Below are 25,133 nucleotides of genomic sequence, written 5' to 3'. Positions count from 1 at the left end.
GAGGAAGAACTTTTAGGGGAGGGGGGAGAAAAATGTTCACTTTCAACCTCTCCTTTAGGGTTCAAGATCATCTTCCTCTTTGTTGGGAAATTTGAAGCAATGTGACCATAGCCCAAACACTTAAAACATTTGATGGAACTAGTTCTTGAACTTTGAGAAGAGTTTGCACTTTCATGGGAGGTTCTAGACGAATTAGTCCTAGGTGGGTGGTCTTTGGAAGGTGGTTTCTCATCCTTTCTTTCCTTTCCTTTCCAAGTTCTAGAGTAGTATTCATTGTATGAAGTATTCCTCTTGGCCTCTTGTTTCTTTTTCAATTAACTTTCAACTTTTAAGGCCAAGTGTAAAATTTTGTCAAGAGTGGAATACTCATACAACTCAACTATATCTTGAACTTCTCTTCTAAGACCACTCACAAATCTAGCTACCTTTTCTTCTTCACTTTCAAATTGGAGTCCTACTTTGAGAAGCATGGACTTCATCATTTTAAAATATTCATTCACACACATAGACCCTTGTTGAAGCCTTTGGAGCTTCAAAAGAGTCTCCCTCCTATTGTAGGAAGGAACAAATCTAGCGCGCATCAAAGTTTTAATGTCCATCCAAGAGGCCGTGGGTGGCTCTTGGTTAATATTGTCCATACATAATTTATGCCACCATGTCATGGCATAATCTTCAAATTCTAAAACTACTAAATCTACTTGTTCTTGATCACTAACTAAATGAATATTGAAGATTTGGTCGACTTTTTGCTCCCACTCTATGTAGAGGTTTGGATCATTCTTCCCCTTGAACTTTGGAATCTTGATTGGTGGAGGTTGTCTTTGTGGGAGTTGATTGCACCTTCCACCACCATCATAGCCGTGTCTTCTTCTTCTTCCACCATGGCTAGAGTCCTCGGAAGAGGACCTCCTCCTTCTCCTCTCATCTTCCCTAAGCTCAAGTCTTTGGATGTGCTCTTGTAGGAAGATCTCACTTTGCCTCTTATCCGCCCTCAATTGGTCAAAAGTTTCTCTCCTACTCACTTCCATCTGGCGTAAGATGTTGGCAAGGGTCATTTGTTCACTTTCTTAGGCCATAGGAGTCACCATGGGAGGGGAATAAGGTGAGGCCGACTCCTCCTCTTCTTCTACCTCCAATATGGGATCCATATTCATGTTCATACACCAAATACTCACCAAAAATCGAGACAAGGAAGAGGTTAGCTAACAAACAATTCAAAACCCGAGACCAAGTGTGGTCTTCTCAAGCACCGAAGTGTTTTTTATCACACTCCCAAAGCACACAAGCAAGGCTAGCACTCAAAAACCTTCCAAATAAGTGAAAACACCTTTAAAGAGATGAAAACCTTTTCAAACCTCAAACAAGTGGTTCGGCCACAACACTCTAGGAAGACAAGGAAAAGAAAACTACTAAGACAAAACAAAGATTACCTAAAGACAAGCAAACAAAGCTAAAGAAAACAAGAAAGTTTAACTTCTAAGGAAACTTGTTTTTAAAGACAAAACTTGAACAAGACTAAAACAATGAAAAGCACTTTAAGGACTCTATGGAAAGCATTTGAACAAGCCAAGATTATACCTCAAATTATGCATACACCATGAAAGATCATAACCAAGTCAAAGCATGGAACTAATTTGTCAATATCACCCAAAATCCAAGTATAAATTTTGGTAGCATAACACCAAGTAAAAATGGCCAAATGGATTCACCAAGCATTGTAAAAGCTCTCGGCCAAACTGTTTTTGGTCTTGAAAACACTTTTTCTTTTCAAAACTAGGTACTTAAAATGATGAGAAGGATGTTTTAAGGTGTCTTGAACACTTAGTTCCTTAAAATTAGGTTAAAATCAATTTCAAGGAGCATACAACAACACGAGGCATAGATCTCATGCAATAGTTCAAAAACTTAGAAACAGGAACAAGAAAACTCAAAGAAGCATATGACAAGAGACTCAAGCAAAAGTTAGACACATTTAAAGACTCAACATGACATACACAAAGACACAAACATGTAGCTATCATGCATTTAAACTCATGGATTTGAGGCTCAAAGAGTAAGCATCAAAAGACATGTTATCCAACCACATTTAGGAGCAAAAGAGTCACAAAACCGAAGCCAAAATTGCCACAACATAACCTGAAAACGTTGTTTTTCGTATTCTCGGCAGCTCTGACCTTTGCTCACTCATTTGATCATAACTCTCTCCACAGAACTCCAAATGTGTTAATTCTTTTTTTGTTGGAAACTAGACTCACAGAGCTTTCTATTGATATAAACAACGTTACTTTTGAACCACTGAGATAGCTGCCGTATGTTTTTCAAAAACCCACACGTTGCTGCCAGCACTGCTTTTATATGGACCATTCAAAGATAGCTACACAAGACAAGGTTAGAACATGAAAACACCATATTCAAGGACAACCAAAGCTCTAGATACCAAATGATGAAGGATTATCTTGTTTTCTTTTAGAGTTATGAATATGGTGAAGTTGTTTAAGAAAGCTTTTTGAAAATTCCCACTGAACATTAAGATAGCAAGCTATCTAGATGTGAAGGTTCATTTCTCAAGCTCATGAAAGGAAGAAGAGAGTTGGATTCAAGCTTAAACTCACACGGCATTAACAACACTTAAAGAACGAAAATGAAAGAAGAAACATTAAAAATGGAAAGCATAGAAGATGAAGCATGGAAGAAGCACGCCACTCATAGGGGGTGATCTAAGACAACCAAGCCCTAGAGATGAGTGATGGTGCCGCCACTTGCAAGCAAGATAAGGCAAATGTGAGTTCACTTTTAGGAAGGAGAGCTCACGAAAATTTAATGGTTGAAACACAATAGTTTAGAAACAAAATGATCAACCTTTTTACAACACAAGGAGCACCCTTTAAATAGGAGTTCATAGGGGTCCTTTAGCAAATACAAAAACATGAAAAAGGATTAACTAGCAAACCGTAAACCTAATGTGAGAGTGGGTCTTGGCCAAGTGAAGGGAGATGATTGGTGGAGGCATTCCCATGAGGATTATAGGCCAAAAGAGGAAGAAGACCAAGTGACCTTCTAAGGCATAAACCACAAAGGTAAAAGGAGACAAGGTACATGTCTACTTTTGCTTTTGCTTTATGCTTTTTGCTTTCCTCTCTCTTCCACTTCATCCAAGTGCTCCAATCACCAAGTGCCACCTAGCCATGCTCTACTTTCTCTTAATTACCTACAAAACAAGACAAACAAGGATTATCATGTTGGTTTAAGTTAATCTAATCTTGGTCAAAGGCCAACTTTGGATCAAAGTCAACAAGTCAACCAAAATAAGTCAACTAGAAACCAACTTAGGGAATTCAAACTAAAGTAATGCAAAACAAAGATAAAGGTGATGGAATAGAAGACTCCCCTCTAGACATGCTTCTAGTGATCCTTCTTGAGGGAGCTTCTAAGGAGGTGGTCACGCCTTCATCAGATCTTGTTTCATTCTTGCATAAATATGTAACTAAATCAGGGGACAAAAACATGAAAATATAATCTAAAGCAATATTAAAAATTGAAATATTAACCAGATTCAGCTTTCCCTTTCTTGTATCAATTGGTGGACATATCTACCAAGTTAGAACAAAATTAGGTAAATGTTTATTAATTATGAACACAGTACAAACTTACATATAGTATTTAGTGCAGTATTGTATGCTAAAGCATACAATTTTGAATACAGTACACTCTAAAGCATTAAATATAAATATGTGGTTCTGCTACTCCTACATGTGATCATATTGCACAATAGAAATCCCTGACTTATGAACATGTAGTGCCATCTAATTATCACCAAAATTAATCCATATATCATGCATTAATCAAGCAAGCCCCACACAAACTAGAACAAATGCCATATCATGACACATTCTAAAAGCATTTATATACTAACACATATTGGCCCCACATGCGGTTACATGTACATATTGTGAAAGAATCGATCATACCGAAAGAAATTGTTACTCTTTACATGGTTTTTCCTCCAAAGGTAGCCAACATTTCTTTGTTTGGAATTTTAGAACCCAAGTTCTCTAATGAAGAATATAAGTCATGTTTAAGTGTTTTGTTTCATCTCCATTTTCGTTTCATTTGCTATTTTCTGCATTTTCTTGATGAGAACCAAGTCCTACATCACACAAAAGAGCAATGAACATCAAAGTGATGCTTGTGGATGTGTAAGGCATGTTCTCACGGTTTTTGATCGATTTCACCAATTGGATTCTTGCTTTTGTGTGTTCTAGATGTTCTTCTATGATTCATGCTTGATTCTAGATCATAATCAAGTTCATTCTACTTGAATTTCATAGACCATCTTCTCAATTTTCGTGAGCAACTATGCTCCAGTCTCTATTTTCAGTTTTCACTACACGCACACCTACTGTTTGTGATGAAAGATTGACCCCAACCAAGGATGGAGGCACATGCTTAAGAATACTAAGCATGTTTAGAAAGGAATTTCACTAATCCTTCACCCCTTTCATTTATTTTTGTTATTTTTGATTCCCTAAGTTGACTTAGTTGAATCAACTTTAGTTGACTTGTTGACCTTTGACTAGGTTTGACTTGTTGACTATAGTTGACTTGACTTAAGCCAACATGCTAATCTATGTTTATTTGCTTTGTAGGTTAATTAGAAGTAAGAAAGCAATGCTAGGTGGCACATGGTGATTGGGGAGCATAAATGATGTGGAGGAGAGAGTAAAGCAAAGGCATAAAGCATAAAGTAAAAGGCATAAAACAAGTGTACCTATGTACCTTTGGTCTCCTTTATTTTTTAGCATACTTTGACCACATTTTGGAGACATATGAGACACATTCTTTGTCTCCTTTTTGTGCTAGAACGAAATTAGCCTTGCACACACCATAGTTAGCTCTTTTGTCTCTCTTTTTTGTAACCTTATTTGACCTAGTTTCTAGAAGTTAGGATTAGGTTTTTGTAGAGACATCCTTAGGTATCTTTAATTTGCTTAGAGGCCCCTAAACTCTTCTATATAAAGGGTGCTCCTAGACATGTAAAAGGGTTGAACATTTTGAAGTAAAAACACTCTTGTGTCTCAACCATTTTTGAGAGTTTCCTCCCTAGGGAGTGAATACTTTTAAGCCTTATCTTGCATAGCAAGTGGCGGCACACATCCACTCATCTTCAAGGATGCCATGGCTTCTAGCCTAGCCTTGTAGTGGCGTGCTTCTCACATTTTTACCATTCCTTTCCTTTCCATTTTATGTTTTCTTCTTCCTTTAATTGTTCTTAGTTGTCTATCGTTTATGTGCTTTCCATTTCCTTTTTGTTTTTAATCAATCCATCATCTTCTTCTCTTGAACTTTGTGAAAGGAACCTTCACATCTAGATAGCTTGCTATCTTAATGTCCAGTGGAGATTTCGCTTAACTTTCTTAATCAACTCACACCATATTCAACAATCTTAAAAGAAAACAACATAATCCTTCATCAGTTTGTGATTTATCCTGAACACATGGTTCGACAAAAGTTTTTTCTGATTTTTTCCTCTTAAAGAAGAGAGATAGACGAAAATAACAAAAAAAAGAATCACTAAAACATGTTGAGTACAAAAAATATGAAAAATCTGTGAAGTTGAGGCATCAATCAGCGTTTTCTGGACTGCCAGTTTCTGGAAAATTCATTTTCAGTGCTGTTTTATGTGCGTTTTGCTGTGTTTTAAGTGCTCTTTGTTGATATAATTATTGGCTTAGGTGTGTTCTCTATATTGCCTTGAGTTACCTTAATTTCAAGTGGATTCTTCCCTTCATTTGGCACTGTTGCAATGAGTACTATAAGCTTCATGTTTGAGTGCTTCTTTTTCATATTTTCTCTTCAATTCTAGTGCCATTCTTTAGGTAATTCATTTGAGTGCTTAACTTGTTTCTTGTTTGTCTTTCTTTGTTAAATCTTTGAGTATGTTTCAACTATATTCCATTTGAGTTTAGCTCTTCTTTCATTTAAGCTTTTCTTGTTTTTCCTTATTGGCTTCTTTGGTTTGGTGTTACATTCTTGGTGGAAGATTTCTTTGGAGGTAACCAAATACTCAAGGCAGCATCCTAGGAGGTGGAAACCAAAGTGGAACTCCAAGCTACAAGTGAAGTTCACAAAGGAGAAAATTCAAAGCAAACACTTGAGGTAGACACACTTGGGAGGCTGGACCGAGAGCATGAGAGACATAGCTTTGCATAGCATAGTTTTATTTTGGTTTTTGCTGTTTTGATGTCACGGATTTTGTGTAATTTTCTTTCTTTCAGTTTTCTCCTTTTATTTAGCTTAGGTGGGAAAATGCTTTGGAGCAATCCCATCCTTAGCATTTAATTGTAATAGTTTAAGGTGTAGTGTGAGGTTCAAGGGGTTCCAAAGGCCACTTGAATTTTCACTTAGGATTTTCGTCTAGTTTATGTTTTCAGTTTTTATGTTTTCTGCCTTTATGTTTTAAATGTCCAGGTTTTGTGTAATTTGTATGATTACTTAGTTGAGCTTTCTTTGGTCATAAGATTTCACACACTTTGGAAGTTGTTTTTCACAATTAAGATTTGTCTTGTTGGGAAATTTTATTGAGAATTTTTGTGAAAGAAATTTAGAGATTTCTGGCTAGGAAAGGTTTGGTTTCTAAGCCTGTCCATGAGACTCACCTCCTTTTCCTGAGAACATCTCTAGAAATGTTTTCCTTTATATTCTCTTTAAAATTCCTAAAGTTTCTTTGTGAAAATTTGTTTAGATAAGTGTTTCAAAAGTGTTTTCCAAAATGAGTTATCGTTTGTACAATAGATTGCATTTAGGTGGTCATAGTGAAGATAAAATGCATCATACACATGAGAGTACATTCCTTTTCTTTGGTGAGGACATAAGTGCATTATCATACATATCTTGGGATAGGGAAATAGATGATTTGGTGCAATCATTCCATCTTAGACATAGTAAATACTACTTTCTTACTTTGTGCATTTCAAGTTTTGTAGGACATGCAAGAGAGTGGTGGGATTATAGGCAGTTTAGAGTGGAAAAAGGAAGAAAATCTCCCATTCAAAATTGGAGTGAGTTGAGAGCATGCATGAGAAGAACATTCATACCACCTTCCTTTGATTTAGATCGTGAGATAGAGAAAAAGAAAATTGAGATAGCAAGAAGGAAGGAGGAAAAACTCACAATACTCTTAAGAGAGATGAAGGAAGAAAAAGAAAAAAATAAGAATTCAAAAAAGAGAGCAAAAAGAAAGAGAGAAATTTGAGCAAGAATTGAGAGAAGAAGAGGAAAAGTTGAGAAAACAAAAGGAGGAAGAAAAGAGAATAGAATATGAAGAGGAAAAGAGAGTAAGACAAGAGGTAGAGTTTAAAAGAAAAGAGGAAGAGATTGAGAGAAAAGAAATAATGCTTAGGGAAGAGAGATACAACATCCTACAACTCCTTGCATAGACCTTAAGGGAGTAATTCCATCTTTCAACTCTTCTTTATTTGTTGTTAATACTTTTGTCTTAGTTCTCCCTAAAATTGTTTTTCCACCTTCATCATTCATTTTAAACATTTCAAAAGAATTTCCAAAAATCTTCTTTGACTTAAGTTACCTTTTAGGTATCAATTAAGTCAAAGTGACAAGCAATATTTTTGTGAAGTAGGCTATGTACCAAATCCTTCCAAAATTAAAAGGCCTTCTTCATAAAGCCCTTACAAATATATTCTGCTTCCATTTCGGAAAGTAACAGGAAAATTGTTTGATGATTACTGCATACATATTTTTGATCCTGGAGGAATCAAGCTTTCAAAGTTGTGAGCCTTAAAGAATCCTCTAGATCTGAGGGTAAATCCTCTTCAAGAGCGAGGGGATGATGAATATCACCCTACAGGGCTTTTCAGCTTGGGCCAATGGTCTGGCCCATTTAGTTTTTCTTTGTCATTAAATAAATAATCATTTTGGGCCTTATACTTTTATTGGTCCATTCTTTTGTGCTATCTTTAATTGTCTTGATCCTTTTTATGGCTAGGAGAATACAAGAGGAATGGGCCTTAAATGCGCATGCAAGGCCCAAGATGAACTTCACATGGGCCAAGGAAGATGTGAAGACCTAGCCTAGGACACTTTGCTTGTAAATACTAGATTAGGATTTTATTTTGGGCTTTGTATTTTGGGCCCAGTAGAATAGGGTTTTCTTTGGGCCATGTATTGGGCCTTAGAGGAAATTGGACTTTAGAAGTAATTTTGGACCAAAAAGGGGAATTGGGCCAAATGGGCCAAAAGTAGTGTGTCTACTCTAGAAAGCCTAAAAGCTTCTCAAACTTGCTCTCCAAGGATGAGAGTTAGCTTCCCATGGCAAGACAAGTGTGACTTGCTCACATCTCCCACATGCTCCTTTTTTGCTCCAAAATTCAACTTTCGATACTCCTTTTTCCCTCAACTTTTTGGAGACTCCTTGGTCTCATTTTAGCCTATAAATAAAGAGCTTAGGACCCTTGTATTTTCATTCATGAATATAGTAGAGAAATTTTGTTGAGATGACTCCAGACTCCGCTCTTTTTGTGAATCAACTTAGGCTAGAGTTCTCCTTCTTGGTTTTCTCTAGCCCCCTTCCTTGAGTGTTGGCCCAACCTCACTTGAGAGCTTCTCCAAACACCATTGTCGCATCATTTCTCCTCTCATCTTCTAGCTTCCACACCTTCATCCTTCTCCATGGAAGCCTCATCAATTCCGCATGGCTTCTCCTTGGCTTCCTTACTCTTGAAGATGGACTCATCAAGATCTAAACTATTTGACAAATATAGTTTGGTTAATAATTTATGATATAATTAAATAAATAAATTATTTAAAGATATCTAATAAATTATCACCAAATAATATTTGTATTAATTTTCTAAATAGTTCATTTTCAATCTTGTAGTCCAATTTTACAGAGACATCCAAAAATATCAATATTTGCAGTTAAACCCTTCTCTTTTGACCAGTCTTTGACCAACTTTGACCACATTTGAATATTTGACCATCTTTGACCACTTTGAGTGTGCAATGACAGGATGACACATGACAGCTCCTTCTCTCTCCCAAATTAGGGTTTCTTCCTCCTTTGGCTGCACTAGGGTTTCACGAAGGCTTGTGGCTGGCGTCGAACAGTGGTGGCGGAAGTGGCTCACGGTGCAGACGCGGTGGCTACCGGCTCTCGTAGGAGTGGAAGGAGGCTCGAACAGGTGGCACTACTGAATGCGTTAATGGTGGACGCTGGTTCTGCGTTTCGTTTCCGCTGCTCGGAGGGTGATGGCGCTGGTCTGGTGCGGTGGCTCGCTGCATTCGTGCGATGGTGCAAAAGGTTAAAGATGGTGGAGTTGCGGTGCGTTGCAGGTGCAGGGAGACTCGTGGAAGAAGATGATGCATGATGGACGAATGCTGAAACAGATGCGTGATGGTGGTGCGATTTCTGACGTGGTGGCCGTGAATGGTTCGTTGCAGAGAAAATGGACGAGAGCTGTGGTGACCGAAAGGTTGGAGGAGCTGTTGTAGTGCAGTGGTGATGTTGTGCGGACGGCGGCTGCCATGGTGGGAGAGAAGAAAGATTAGGGTTAGGGTTTTAGTTTAGGAGATGGTGACATGGTGGTGTATGATTGGTCTGTTTAGTGAGTGGAGGATCATGACACGTGTCATCATGTGGTTGGAAAGATTTAGAAGGTGAGGATTGCCACATGGCGTGATATGGTTGAGTGTAATTTAAGTGGTAGGAGGGGTGCAACTTAGTAAAAATTGGGGGTGCAGAACAGGTTTTTGTGGTCCACTTGTAAGAGTGTGTAAAATAAAATCGGGGGTGCATTAGTGATTTTTCCAGAACTTGCTAATTTCAGCCTTATTTAAAGGTGCTTTGTAACTTCAATCAATTTATTTTTCCACCTTAAATGAGCTTAATCTTAACTTCAGCTGCATCAACAAACATTAAATATCCAAAAATAATTTATGCAGCTAAAAATCACTTTTTAAGACATTTGTATCACACAAGCTCAAATAGCCTAATTATCAGAACTGTCAATTAAATCACTCTTTAAGCATACAAATTCAATTAAATACCCAGAATTGAACATTAAATGAGGGCAAAAATACACACTCATCAGCTTTCTATGTTCAACTTTTGTTTTCTAACACACTAGACAACGTGCGACGAACTTCACCACTGCTTTCTTCATCCCAGACCACCAAAACATTTTCTTCAAGTCTTGATACATCTTTGTAGCACCCGAATGAATACTTAAGCTACTTTTATGAGCTTCCTCCATTATCATCTTTCTCAACTCTTCTTTTGCAGGTATGCAAATTCTATCTCTAAACTTGATGATTCCATTTGAATCGTTGTGGAATTCAGATTCCTTTCCTTCAACTTTTGCTATCAACTTTTCTTACAAAAATTGATCTCTTTCTTGAGCTCTCTTTATTTCTTCTAAGAATTCACTTGATATTTTTAACATTCCTAAGCATATGCTATTGCGTCTAAGTTTTACAGCTAAGTTCAAGTCTTTGAATGATTCTATCAGATCCAATTCCTTCACCATCATCATGGATGCATGTATAGACTTTCGATTCAAAGCATCAGCTACAACATTTGATTTCCCAGGGTGATATTGCAACTCAAAGTCGTAATCCTTAAGAAATTTCATCCATCTACGTTGTCTCATGTTTAACTCTTTTTGATCAAAAAGGTATTTCAAACTTTTATGGTCACTGAAAACTTCAAATCTTGCTCCATACAAGTAATGTCTCCATATTTTCAATGCAAACACCACTGCAGCTAATTCCAAATCATGTGTAGGATAATTAAGCTCATGTTGCTTGAGTTGTCGTGAAGCATAAGTTGCAATATATCTCGAAATATTTTGTAGGGTAAGGAAGGATTAAAACAGGTGCAGATGTTAATTTTTTTCTTCAACTCTTAAAAACTACACTCACGTGCTTCATTTCATTCGAAAGGTTGTCCCTTACGTGTTAACTTAGTCAAAGGCAATGCTAATTTAGAAAATCCTTCAATGAATTTTCTATAGTAGTCTGCCAATCCTAAGAAACTACGTATTTCTGTGATATTCTTTGGTTGTTCCCAAAGCAATATCGCTTGAACCTTTGAGGGGTCAACTGCAATGTCATTTTGTGATATCACATGTCTCAAAAATTGAACTTCTTTCAACCATAATTCACACTTTGACAATTTTTCATACAATTGTCTTTCTCTGAGAATTTATAACACAATCCTCAAATGTGTCTCATGTTCTTCATGACTTTTGGAATAAATTAAAATGTCGTCAATGAAAACAACCACAAATTTATCCAAAAATTCATGAAAAATACGGTTCATATAATCCATGAAAATGGCAAGAGAATTGGTCACACCAAAAGGCATTACCAAGTACTCATAATGACCGTATCTTGTCCTAAATGCTGTCTTTTGAATATCTTCCGCCTTGAATCGAATCTGATGATAGTCAGATTTTAAGTCAATTTTGGAATATACCACAGCACCTCTCAATTGATCCATCAAATCATCAATCCTTGGTAGAGGGTATTTGTTCTTAATGGTGATTTTGTTAAGCTAACGATAATCCACACACAACCTCATAGTGCCATCCTTTTTCTTGACTAACAATACTGGCGCATCCCAGGGAGAAACACTAGGTTTGATGAATTGTTTATCCAACAATTCTTCTATTTTTTTTTCAACTCTGCTAACTCTAGAGGTGACATATTATAAGGGGCTATAGACACAGGTCTTGATCCTGGTACCAAGTCTATAGTGAATTCTATTTCTCTTTGTGGAGGTAACCCAAGAACATTCTCAGGGAAAACATCAAGATACTCATAAATAATAGGAAAATATTTAATGTTTGGAATTTCCTTGACTTTTAAAGAAGTTAAGATCATGTATACTTGAGAGATCCTTTTGGGATTGCATTGTGATTGATAGTACTCTTTTAATTCTTTTGAGTCAAAAACTTCACCTATGTGTGATTCAAAAATTAAAGTCTTATCGTGACAGTTTAGGAGAACATGGTTGGAAGATAACCAGTCCATTCCAAGAACAATATCCAAATGAGACAAGGGTAGACATATAAGATTTACATAAAATTTTCTATTCCCTATAGAAATATGAAAATTTGTGCATGCAAGTGAAGTGGTGACTGGAACATTGGTAGGAGTAGACACAGTTAAATCATATGACAATAAGGAGATAGGTAACTTTAAATGTTTGACACATTCATGTGATATGAAAGAATGAGTAGCACCTGAATCATATAGTACATTAACGAGGTGACCATTTATGATGCATTTACCTTGGATTAGAGCTTCAGATTGAACAACTTCAGTACCATTCATTGTGAAGACTCTTCCGGTTGTCTTTGGTCTTCCAAGTTGATTCTTTCCTTTGTTGCTGCTTCCCCCACTTCCTTGCTCCTTAATTAACTCTTTGCATTCATTACGATAATGACCCAACTTCCCACAATTGAAGCAAGTTATAGTCCTTATGGTGCAGTTTCTTGACAGATGAGGTCCTCCATAGTGGAAACATTTGATAGGATTAGTTATGCCTGAATTATTGGCAGGATAGGAATGTTTTTGTCCGGAAGAGTTCCACGAAGCATAAGATGGACATTGGTAGGGTTTCTTATTATTAAGATCATTTCTTTTGTGCCTCAAAGACCCTCCATGCCTCCACTGAGTTTGCCTTGCTTTAGTATCATCCGCATAAATCCTACAATGATTTACAAGAGTATGAAAGGAAGAAATCTCTAAATAACCAACTGCTTGTTTAATATCAAGTCTCAGTCCACTTTTTAAACTTGGAACAACGGGAGCGTTCATCAACTCTATCATGAAAGTAAGGACAAAACTTTGACAACTCGTCAAACTTTGCTATATATTCTCCTATAAGCATGATTCTTTGACGAAGATTAAGGAATTCAACTTCTTTCCTCCTTCTAAGATCCTCTGGAAAATATTTTTCAAGAAACCTTTCTTTGAAGGCTTCCCAAGTAATTTGTCTCCCTTCATCCTCCAATTGTTGTTTTGTAAATCTCCACCAATTTTCAACTTCTTCCACAAGCATAAATGTAGCAAATGTGACTCTATTTGCATCCGCACACGTCATTGCGATGAAAATTTTCTCAATTTCTGCTATCCATGATTGAGCACCTTCAGGATTAAATCCTCCTTCAAATTTATGTGGATTGTTCCTACGAAAGGTTTCTAATCCTTGATTTTCCATGGGTTCAATATTTTGTTTTTGGCTCATATTTTCCAAAACAATTGTCATTATTTCCAATAATTCATTGGTAATGTTTGGTCCGTTATCCATCTTTTCCTGAAAGAATGAACAATTTCCTTAGTTTTCTTTAGATTTTTTTTAACTATTGTTAAAACTTATCCTTACAACAAGTATTAATTGTTATTATTACTTACTTTTATTAGTCTACTTATCTTGCATTTCTCTTTTATAAGAAAAATGTAAGAACAAACAACTTGCATCTCTACTTAGTAGTAGAGACTACAAACATGGAAGACACCATACCCAAGGTCTTGACAGAAGAAACTGCTCTGATACCACTAAATGTGACACCCCGACTACTATACTAAATAATTATTATTTGATAAAAAATATATGGAATTAATTTTTTTTACCATAAGATTTTCCTTGAGAGAACATTAATAATAGCATAACTTCATATTCATATATATAACTTACATCTTTGTAATTGTTCATGAAATATTACAAAAATATATATTTGTAAAATATTAAGAGTCTTACATCAGAATAGAAGATTTATCTATATTTTCAATATCTCCTAAAGATATTAACAGAAATTATTCATGAGTCAATCTTCAAAAGATCCACCAATAATATCCCGAACAATTCTCATTGAGCAGGTTCCTCTTCTGCTCATGCAACAGGTACATATGAAAGGAAAATATGAAAGGAGTAAGGTCTTTATAAGCCTTAAATATCAATCTTAATAAACTCAACAAATAATACAGACACTGGGGGCCTAGATTTGGACCTACAACCACAAAACTTGATCTTGTTTTACCAGACATATGGATCCATATTCCACTTCTTCTGATGATCCATTATGAACATCAAAAATATTTCTCATAAAACATTGGTAGAATCATAATTATTTCTTTCTCGAGAATATTAGCCATTCATCGGCTCACAAAAGAGATATATAGTCACTACCTAACCTTGGCGATGTCGAACAGGTATCGGATAGTCCCAAGTTTGCCTATGAATATCCTAGTCCAGTGCGTTATTCTGAACTATCTAGATATTCACCTACTTGGTAAAACTTCCTTAGACCTCACCATGGTCCCTGCCTTTCATCCCGTAGTGTACCAAACTGTGACTTCCCAAATATAAACACTTTGACACTAGTTTAATCTCAACTTATTAAAATCATACTTAACTCTTATTTAACTAATATACTCTTGGATATTTTCAAAGGTCATAAAATGTTATGACTATCAATTTATGTCATTGTATAAACTATACGCAAAGAATATAAAACAACGATAAAATGTACATGTAATTTTCTTCTATCCAAGCTCATTGAATAAAATAATATTTACATTTAGTTTATATTTATTTATTTATTTTTATTATAAAATAATGATAAAAAAAGAATCAAAGCAAGAACTTAAAATAAATAATTAGATAAAGATTAGAACATTATAAATAAATATAATAACAAAAATATAAATTAAACAGGACCAGTGCGTAACTGGAGATATATTAATTGAAATAAATAAACAGAATCAATGCATAACTAGAGATAAATAAAATAATTAAATAGGACCAATGCGTAATTGGAGATAAATAAAATAAAATAAATAAATAGGACTAGTGCGTAACTGGACATAAATAAAATAAAATAAATAAATAGGACATGTGCGTAACTGTAGATAAATTAAATAAATAAATAAATAGGACCCGTACATAACTGGAGATTAAATAAAATAAATAAACAGGATCAGTGCATAACTGGAGATAAATTAAATAAAATAAATAAACAAGACCAGTGTATAACTAGAGATAAATAAAATAAAATAAATAAACAGGACCTGTGCGTAACTGAAGATAAATTAAATAAAATAAATAAATAGAATTAGTGCATAATTAGAGATTAAATAAAATAAATAAATAAACATGATCAATGCATAATTGGAGATTAAATAAATTAAATATAAGAGGATAATAAATAAAAATAAGTTAAATGAAAGTAAATAAAATAATATATGAATCAAAATAAATAAAATATTAATATAAAATCCATAAGTTTATCAAGATTAATATAAAAAGAGCTTAACCTCACTCCCCCCTTACCTTATTGATTCAAGGGCACATACACTAATAATATTTGAAGAGGACTAGGATCTCTTTGAATCTTTGCTCTAAACTTTCTTACCCTATATTTCTTTTCTTCTTATCTTCTTATTTCTTCTTCTTCTTTTTTTCTTTTTCTTTTCTATATATTTTTTTATCTCTTTTACAAGATTCTTTATATTTTTTTACACACACCTATTTAATTAAAATACTTTTACCTAATATATATATATATATATATATATATATATATATATATATATTTTATTAGTTTTGTTTTCTTCTTATTGTTATTTTCAATAGGTAAAAAATTACATCATGATAAAATATATTTTTATTATTTAAACTACATCATAATAAAATATGAAACGTTAGTAAAAACGGAAGATTTTCTAAGTGTTTTATTCAAAATAAATAATACAGTTTATTAAAAATAGGGATGTTACATGTATGAATTACAATTGGTGCATGGAAGTGTTTTATTCCTTGATTTCTTCTATGATTTGTTGTTTTACTTCTCAAGAGTGTGATGAATGATGTGCATGTATGACGTGGTGTTTTAGAATTATATTTCATATGATTAGCATGAGATGATAATATTGTCAGATAACATGTGAACTATGTGTGAGAATTTCATAGAAAAATTCATTTTGATGATAAAGTAATGTGTGTATTGACTTAAGGATTCAAGTAAGGTTGTATCCTGACACTCTAATGAATCAGTCAGACTCACATAGAGTAGATGGGTTCATGTAGTGAGAGTAGCAGGAGGTTGTAGTTTTTGACAGAATAATGGCCTTAGATGTCTAACCTTATGTGTGGTAGGGTGAAACTCATTAGCAATGGCTTTGCAGAGTAATAGAGACCACCACAAGTGCAAACTACTAGTGAATATGATTTCATTACATGTATCTAGATAATTGAGTTAGAGGGTCTTTTATAGTTTGCTATCACATGTTGTTTGTGCTCAAAATCTATTTACTTTTCTATTAAAATTATTTTCACTAGTTGACACTTCTTTCTTTCTGTGTTTGGTTTCTTTGTTGTGTTTTTCTTTTTGCAATGATCACTAATGTTAATGTGAGCAGACGTGGAGACCTTGACGATTATCAAGATGGCAGAGATATTGTTGTTTAGACTAATGATGAAGGATTGACCCCAACCAAGGATGGAGGCACATGCGTAAGAAGACTAAGCATGTTTAGAAAGGAAGTTCACTAATCCTTCATCTCTTTCATTTGTGTTTGTTATTTTTGATTTCCTAAGTTGACTTAGTTGAATCAACTTTAGTTGACTTGTTGACCTTTGACTAGGTTTGACTTGTTGACTATAGTTGACTTGACTTAAGCCAACATGCTATTCTATGTTTATTTGCTTTGTAGGTTAATTAGGAGTAAGAAAGCAATGTTAGGTGGCGCATGGTGATTGGGGAGCATAAATGATGTGGAGGAGAGAGTAAAGCAAAGGCATAAAGCATAAAGAAAAAGGCATAAAGCAAGTGTACCTATGTACCTTTGGTCTCCTTTGTTTTTAGCACACTATAGCCACTTTTTAGAGACATATGAGACAAATTCTTGGTCTCCTTTTGTGCTAGAACGAAATTAGCCTTGCACACTCCATAGTTAGCTCTTTTGTCTCTCATTTTTGTAACCTTATTTGACCTAGTTTCTAGAAGCTAGGGTTGGGTTTTTGTAGAGACATCCTTAGGTATCTTTTATTTTCATAGAGGACCCTAAACTCTTCTATATAAGGGGTGCTCCTAGACATGTAAAAGGGTTGAACATTTTGAAGTAAAAACACACTTGTGTCTCAACCATTTGTGAGAGTTTCCTCCCTAGGGAGTGAATACTTTTAAGCCTTATCTTGCATAACAAGTGGCAGCACACATCCACTCATCTTCAAGGTTGCCATGGCTTCTAGCCTAGCCTTGTAGTGGCGTGCTTCTCACATTTTTACCATTCCTTTTCTTCCCATTTTATGTTTTCTTCTTCCTTTAATTGTTCTTGGTTTTCTATGGTTTATGTGTTTTCCATTTCCTTTTTGTTTTGAATCAATCCATCATCTTTTTCTCTTGAGCTTTGTGAAAGGAACCTTCACATCTAGATAGCTTGCTATCTTAATGTCCAGTGGGGATTTCACTTAGTTTTCTTAAACAACTCACACCATATTCAATAATCTTAAAAAGAAATAAGATAATCCTTCATCATTTGGTATCTAGAGCCTAGGTTATCTTGAATATGGTGTTTTTCATGTGCTAATCTTGTCTTGTTGTAGCTATCTTTGTATGGTTCAAATCCACTTCCATTGCACACAAAAACAATGCTGGCAGAAACTGTTCACGATTTTAAAAGATTAAACTGCACCTTCTCAGTGATCCAAAAATTATGTTCTTGATGTCAAAAGAAAGCTCTGTTAGTCTAGTTTCTAACAAAAAAAGAACCAATGCATTTGGAGTTTTGTGGAGAGAGTTATGATTGAAATAGTGAGCAAAGGTCAGAGCTGTCGAGATCACCGCGAATCAACGTTTTTCAGGTTATGTTGGGCAGTTTTGGCTATTGTTTTTGTTACTCTTCTTACTCCTAAATGTGGTTGGATAACATGTCTTTGGATGCTTAGTCTTTGAGCCTCAAATCCATGAGTTTAAATGCATGATAGCTACATGTTTGTGTCTTTGTGTATGTCATGTTGTGTCTCTAAATGTGTCTAACTTTTGCTTGAGTCATATGTCATATGCTTCTTTGAGTTTTCTTATTCTTGTTTCTAAGTATTTGAGTTATTGAATGAGATCTATGCCTTTTGTTGTAGCATGCTCCTTGAAATTGATTTTGACCTAATTTTTAAGGAACTAAGTGTTCAAGACACCCTAAAATATCCTTCTCATCATCTTAAGTACCTAATTTTGAAAAGAAAAATTATTTTCATGACCAAAAACAGGTTGGCCGAGAGCTAATGTGTTGCTTGGTGAATCCATTTGGCCATTTTTACTAGGTGTTATGCTACCAAATTTTATACTTGGATTTTGGGTGATATTGGCAAATTAGTTCCATGCTTTAACTTGGTTATGATCTTTCTTGGTGTATGCATAATTTGAGGTATAATTTTGGCTTGTTCAAATGCTTTCCATAGAGTCTTTAAAAGTGTTTTTCATTGCTTTAGTCTTGTTCAAGTTTTGTCTTTAAAACAACATTTCCTTAGAAGTTAAACTTTCTTGTTTTTGTGCTTTTCTTGTTTGTCACTAGGTGTTCTTTGTTGTGTCTTAGTAGTTTTCTTTTCTTGAAACTCTTGGGATGTTGTGGCTGAATCACTTGTCTTGCATTTGAAAGGTTTTGAACAAGTTTTTAAAAGTGTTTGCTTCACTCCTTTGGTGGATTTTGAGTGCTAGCCTTGCCTTGTTACTTTGGGAGAGTGATCTAAACACTTGGGTTACATTTTGGATTGGATTTGGTCTCAGTTTTCATGTTGTCTAACCTCTAATCCATTTATTTTGCGGATTTGAGTGTTTTTGTTGTAGGAATCATGGGAAGTTCATCAAATGGACCTACTCCAAACAAAAACAATACATTGATGAGATTGCTTCGGGATTTGGAGTTGTCTAGGAAGGAGTCCTTTGAACAATTGAGAAAAGAAAAGGAGCATAGTGACCTAAGAATCCAAGAGCACATTCAAAGGCTTGAAGCTAAAGAGCAAGAAAGAGAGGCTAGGAAAATAGGGCATTCTAGGCGCAACCCATCACAAGAGAAGCAAACTCCAAAGTTTCCTAAGTTTAAAGGAGAAAATGACCCAAACATCTACATTGAGTGGGAACAAAAAGTGAACCAAATTTTTACCATTCATGTAGTTAGTGATCAAAAGCAAGTAGATTTGGTAGTCTTAAAGTTTGAGGATTATGCCATGACTTGGTGGCATCAATTATGTATGGACAATATTAACCAAGAGTCACTCGCGACTTCTTGGAGGGACCTTAAAAATTTGATGTGCGCTAGATTTGTTCCTTCCTACTATAGGAGGGAGACTCTTTTGAAGCTCTAAATGCTTCAACAAGGGTCCATGTGTGTGGATGAATATTACAAGTTAATGGAGTCCATGCTTCTAAAAGTAGGACTTCAATTTGATAGTGAAGAGGAAAAGGTAGTTAGATTTGTGAGTGGGTTAAGGAGGGACATACAAGATTTAGTAGAGTTATATGAGTACTCCTCTCTTGACAAAGTTTTACATTTGAAACTCAATTGCAAAAGAAAAAAGAGGCCAAGAGGAGTGGTTCATACAATGACTACTATTCTAGTACTTGGAAAGATAAAGAAAGAAAACATGATAAATTACCACTCAAGAGTTCCCAAGACCCACCTCCTAGGACTAATTCATCTAGGCCTTCTAATGAAACTCCTAATTCTTTTCAAGGTACAAGGATAAGTTCTATAAAATGTTTTAAGTGTTTGGGATATGGGCACATAGCTTCAAATTGTCCTACCAAAAGAACCATGGCCTTAAACCTTAAAAGAGAAGTAAAGAGTGAACATTCTTCTCCCCCTTCCCCCAAAAGTACTTCTTCCCACACTTCTTCTTCAAGTGAAAGGATTAAACCCCTTGAAGGTGGATTGTTAATGATAAGGCACCAACTAAGACAAGTTTCCAAGGAACTTAACCCTTCTCAAAGACAAAACATTTTTCATTCAAGGTGCCATATCAATGACAAACTATGTCCCCTCCTCATAGATAATGGAAGTTGTATAAATGTGGCTAGCACAAGGGTTGTGGACAAGCTTGGCTTGAAAACTATCCCTCATGCCAAGCCCTACAAGCTATCATGGCTTAAGGAAGAAGACATTAAAGTAACTCAACAAGTCCTCATTAACTTTTCAATTGGAAATTTTAAAGATGAGGTGTTATGTGATGTTGTGCCTATGGAAGCAACTCATATTTTGTTAGGTAGGCCATGGCAATTTGATAGAAAAGTCTTTTATGATGGCCATGCTAACACCTATTCTTTCTCCTTCCAAGGCAAGAAGTTCACACTCCTACCTCTCTCACCCAATCAAGCAAATGAGGACCAAAATAAAGTAAAAGATAAGAGAAAAGATGAAAAAGAAAAAGACCAAGTTACCTCCAAAGTGTTACTTGCCTCCAAAAAAAGATTTCCAAAGCAAGATGGACATCACCATTCTTCCTTCTCTTCCAAGGCTCAAAAGGAAGACCCAATGCCCAAGCATGAGAGGAAGAATGGTCTAAAAAAGAGGGATGGCCTAACCAAAGCTAGGGGTAATACCCTTAGAAAGGATGGAACAAGAGCTCATAAAAGGGAGGTGCAAATCCTCCCCCAAATCAAGTCAAGCTCCATCTACAAAGGCTTAAAGAATTTGTGGTCAAATTCTCTCCAAGGAGGGGAGGATGATGAAGGATTGACCCCAACCAAGGATGAAGGCACATGCGTAAGAAGACTAAGCATGTTTAGAAAGGAATTTCATTAATCCTTCATCTCTTTCATTTGTGTTTGTTATTTTTGATTTCCTAAGTTGACTTAGTTGAATCAACTTTAGTTGACTTGTTGACCTTTGACTAGGTTTGACTTGTTGACTATAGTTGACTTGACTTAAGCCAACATGTTAATCTATGTTTATTTGCTTTGTAGGTTAATTAGGAGTAAGAAAGAAATGTTAAGTGGCGCATGGTGATTGGGGAGCATAAATGATGTGGAAGAAAGAGTAAAGCAAAGGCATAAAGCATAAAGAAAAAGGCATAAAGCAAGTGTACCTATGTACCTTTGGTCTCCTTTGTTTTTAGCACACTATGGCCACTTTTTAGAGACATATGAGACAAATTCTTGGTCTCCTTTTGTGCTAGAACGAAATTAGCCTTGCACACTCCATAGTTAGCTCTTTTGTCTCTCATTTTTGTAACCTTATTTAACCTAGTTTCTAGAAGTTAGGGTTGGGTTTTTGTAGAGACATCCTTAGGTATCTTTTATTTGCATAAAGGACCCTAAACTCTTCTATATAAGGGGTGCTCCTAGACATGTAAAAGGGTTGAACATTTTGAAGTAAAAACACTCTTGTGTTTCAACCATTTGTGAGAGTTTCCTCCCTAGGGAGTGAATACTTTTAAGCCTTATCTTGCATAGCAAGTGGCGGCACACATCCACTCATCTTCAAGGTTGCCATGGCTTCTAGCCTAGCCTTGTAGTGGCGTGCTTCTCACATTTTTACCATTCCTTTTCTCTCCATTTTATGTTTTCTTCTTCCTTTAATTGTTCTTGGTTTTCTATGGTTTATGTGTTTTTCATTTCCTTTTTGTTTTGAATCAATCCATCATCTTTTTCTCTTGATCTTTATGAAAGGAACCTTCACATCTAGATAGCTTGCTATCTTAATGTCCAATGGGGATTTCACTTAGCTTTCTTAAACAACTCACACCATATTCAATAATCTTAAAAAGAAACAAGATCTTCATCAACTAAGCTCATTACTTATTTCTTTTTCGAGCACCTTTTGAAAAACTGGTCATATGTACTCCCTTGCTCTGTTGAGCAATCTTTTGCCAAATTGTTTTATATTTTAAGACATGTTATAACATTGTTCTTTGCCATGAAACTTTGGTATGATTCCAGCACATTTTGGGATGACATTAATGGTTAATTCTAATATGCTATTTGTCGTTGTTCTATTATATTATAATATGATATTTTATTTATTAGTGTTTTCTATAAAATGAGATGTGACGATTTGTGAATAAGTGTATACGATGCAACAAATCGGACAGACACAAAAAAATTAAAAAAATTAAAAAAAGAAATCATTTTTTGAATTTTAATTTTTTTTTATTTTTGTGGTATTTTTCAAATATAATTTTATTATTAAAAAAAGTGAGTATATGATGTAAGCATGGGGATGCATCCAACAACGCAAAAATAGACAAAGGTGTGGGATTATTAGATAAGAGAGTAAAAAAAACAAATATGCAGCCCATCAGCCCAAGTGAATAGGTAATAGGGAGGTGCGGTGAATAAAAATAGGAGTGCAGGAGTATATAGGATAAGAATTAAGCGCAACTCAAAATAACTCTCAAAAACACAGAAACCCTCAAGTGGTTTCCTCCTCTCATGCGTGACCTGAACACCTACCCACAGCCCCTACCACCGCCGTGCCACCCCATGGCTGACAAGAGCCAGCGCCGGCGACGCCGACCGCCGCCAAAAGAGTCGTTTGCGTGCAAGAGACCAGCACCCTAACCCCAGTCACCGCTGCACCTCTCCATGGCCGCAGATACGTCGCCGACGACGCCAATCGTGACCAGAAACCACACCGCCTGCACCGCAAACGCTTCTTCCATCCATTTCCTTCGAATCGCGCGCGACGGCAACACTATTAGAAACGACTTGGCCTCACCCTAATTTCCTGTATTCTGATTTTCGATTCTTTCTTCTTTGTTTGTGTTCGGGGGATTGGATTGTTGAGTTTTCTACTGAGATTCTGTTGTGATTTGAAGTGCAGGATGAAGGAGCTCTGGTTTAATATGTGTCTCGGCCTTAGTGCTGGTTTGTGTGAAGATGAAAATGCAGATGGAAGATTAACGTGAAGTTTATTGTGTATTTTCTGGTGTTGAATAATGCAGGGGCTGGAACATGATGGTGGACGAGGATGTCAATGAAAGAAGGAATTGATGAATGAACGGTGTTATGTGTGAGTTTGTTAGATATTGGTAAAATGGAGGGAAAATCTGTGTCTGAGAGCAGCGTCTCTAGTATGTGTGGGTGAACGAAAATGAATGAATGAGGAGAATGGAGTAGGGATTGCGGCGGAGGTGAAGATGATTGGTCTTATGCGGATAAATCAATTCATAAATGATAAACACAACACCAAATACAACTAAAACAAGCTCAACTCAGACATTCCCATGGATTCAAGAGAAATTAGGGACACTTACTTGTAGAGGGAACAAGACGCACCAGTCGCTCCTACTCCTCTTTCTCTGCCTTGGCTTCTCCTTCTTCCTTTGCGCTCTCTCTCTCTCTCTCTCTGCCAATGCTCAGACTTCTCTTTCTTGGCGATTTTTTGTGTTCTGAAGTGAAAAAATGATAGTGCTTTTTTCTGTGACCAAGACGTTTTGTGTGTTTCCTCATAACCGGGTATGTAGATGGGCGCAATACCAAAATGCCGATGGATAATGATACAATGCCTCAATTATTTGACTCCAATTTTATTCGTCTACGTAGTATCCATTATTTTAATATTTTTAAATGAAAGAGGAGCAGTGATGCGTGAGAGAAGCTCGAGTGAATGTTGAGGTTGTGATACACGCGCACGTGAGGAAAAGCAAGAAAAAAAGAACTGAATGTTGCGGTTTAAACTAAAGGCGAGAGTGCGGTTTAGGGAAAAGTGACAGTGTTCTTTTGGGAAAGAATAACAGAGGTGGATCGCTGCCATAGCTTCGTGGACAATTGGAAACCCTAATTTTGGTGTTCTTCTTCTGCAAAATATATTTCTTTTTGCAGGTTGTATGTTTAATGCATATAACATTTTTTGGTGGATAGGACACTTTCCACATTGAAGTCCGATGACATTGACAAACACATTCTAAGCTTTGTGGTTGTTGTTTGTCAATGACATTTGATGTTTTTTGCAATGAACAAAAAATCAGAATTATGTATTTGGTGTAGAAATTGCATTTCTTGGATTCAATATTTGTGTTGTTCATCAACATATTTTGAACAGAAAACATCTTAGTGTAGAAAGGCATATTGTGCATTTTTTGAAGTTATTGGCTTGCAAATGTGTGTTGTTTATGAACAATTTTTTAAGAGATGTTAGTGCAAAATAGGATATTCCAATTTTACCATACTCATTACTAGGAACAATGAACTTCTAACATTTCTGAACTTAATTGGAACTAATTGGAATTGAAGATTGAATTAAAAATCAACTTCTTTTCTGGTTCGAGAATGAAGTGTCCTTCTGTAATTCTATAAGCGTTTTTTTACGCTGAACTTTTTGTACAGATAGTACTAGAACTGCTTTTCAAGTGTATTATTACATAATTTTTGGTTTGGACACAATCCAAAGGCCATACAAATATTTCGATCACTATGAATCATCACCACACATCTCAAACAAGTCATTGGAATTGAACATTGAAATATAAACCAACATTTCTGGTTCAAGAATCAAGTGCCCATTTATGATTCCATAAGTGTCTTGTTACATTGAACTTTTTGTATAGGCAGTACTGCAACTGCTTTTGAAGTGTATTTTCACATGAAATCTAGTTTGGACACAAACAAAAGGCCATCCAAATAATTTCATCTCCATGAATCATCACCAAACAACTTAAATAACTAATTAGAATTGAAGATTAAATTAAAAGCTAACTTCTCTGGTACAAGAATAAAATGTCTTTTTCTGATTCTATAAGTGTCTTTTTACACTCAACTTTTTGCACAGGCACTACTGGAACTGCTTTTCGAGGGTATTTTTGCAAAAAATTTGGTTTGGACACAATCCAAAGGGCATCCAAATAATTTCATCTCCATGAATCATCACTAAACAACTTAAATAACTAATTAGAATTGAAGATTGAATTAATAACCAACTTTTCTGGTAGAAGAATAAAGTGTCCTTTTCTGATTCTATAAGTGTCTTTTTACACTCAACTTTTTGCACAGGCACTACTAGAACTGCTTCCCAAGGCCATGAAATTTGGTTTGGACACAATCCAAAGGGCATCTAAATAATTCCATTTCCATGAATCATCACCAAACAACTTAAATAACTAATTGGAATTGAAGATTCAA

The 25,133-nt window shown here is 35.5% G+C and overlaps 1 protein-coding gene and 1 long non-coding RNA gene across 2 annotated transcripts; one reads left to right on the top strand and one right to left on the bottom strand.

Moving 5' to 3' along the window:
• Positions 1-2,835: 2,835 nt before the first annotated feature.
• On the bottom strand, positions 2,836-23,464 carry LOC146881589 (uncharacterized). Its single transcript, XR_014986381.1, has 2 exons — positions 23,270-23,464; positions 2,836-3,467 (listed from the first exon to the last, which is right to left on the bottom strand). It is a non-coding gene; the product is annotated as an uncharacterized LOC146881589 (long non-coding RNA).
• On the top strand, positions 19,669-23,540 carry LOC146881588 (uncharacterized). Its single transcript, XM_085668729.1, has 2 exons — positions 19,669-22,742; positions 22,832-23,540. The coding sequence occupies exon 1, from the start codon at positions 19,831-19,833 to the stop codon at positions 20,815-20,817; it is 987 nt and encodes a 328-aa protein (XP_085524855.1). The 5' UTR covers positions 19,669-19,830; the 3' UTR covers positions 20,818-22,742; positions 22,832-23,540.
• The last annotated feature ends 1,593 nt before the right edge of the window (positions 23,541-25,133 follow it).

The sequence above is a fragment of the Vigna unguiculata genome, chromosome 11 (genome assembly GCF_037176805.1).
Source record: "Vigna unguiculata cultivar grain cowpea cultivar isolate G323 ecotype 2 chromosome 11, ASM3717680v1, whole genome shotgun sequence".
NCBI lineage: Eukaryota > Viridiplantae > Streptophyta > Magnoliopsida > Fabales > Fabaceae > Vigna > Vigna unguiculata.
This window is presented reverse-complemented; position numbering and strand designations above follow the sequence as displayed.

Coding starts and splice junctions, on each gene's coding strand:
- LOC146881588 (XM_085668729.1), top strand. CDS start 19,831: ATGGCCTTAAACCTTAAAAGAGAAGTAAAGAGTGAACATTCTTCTCCC.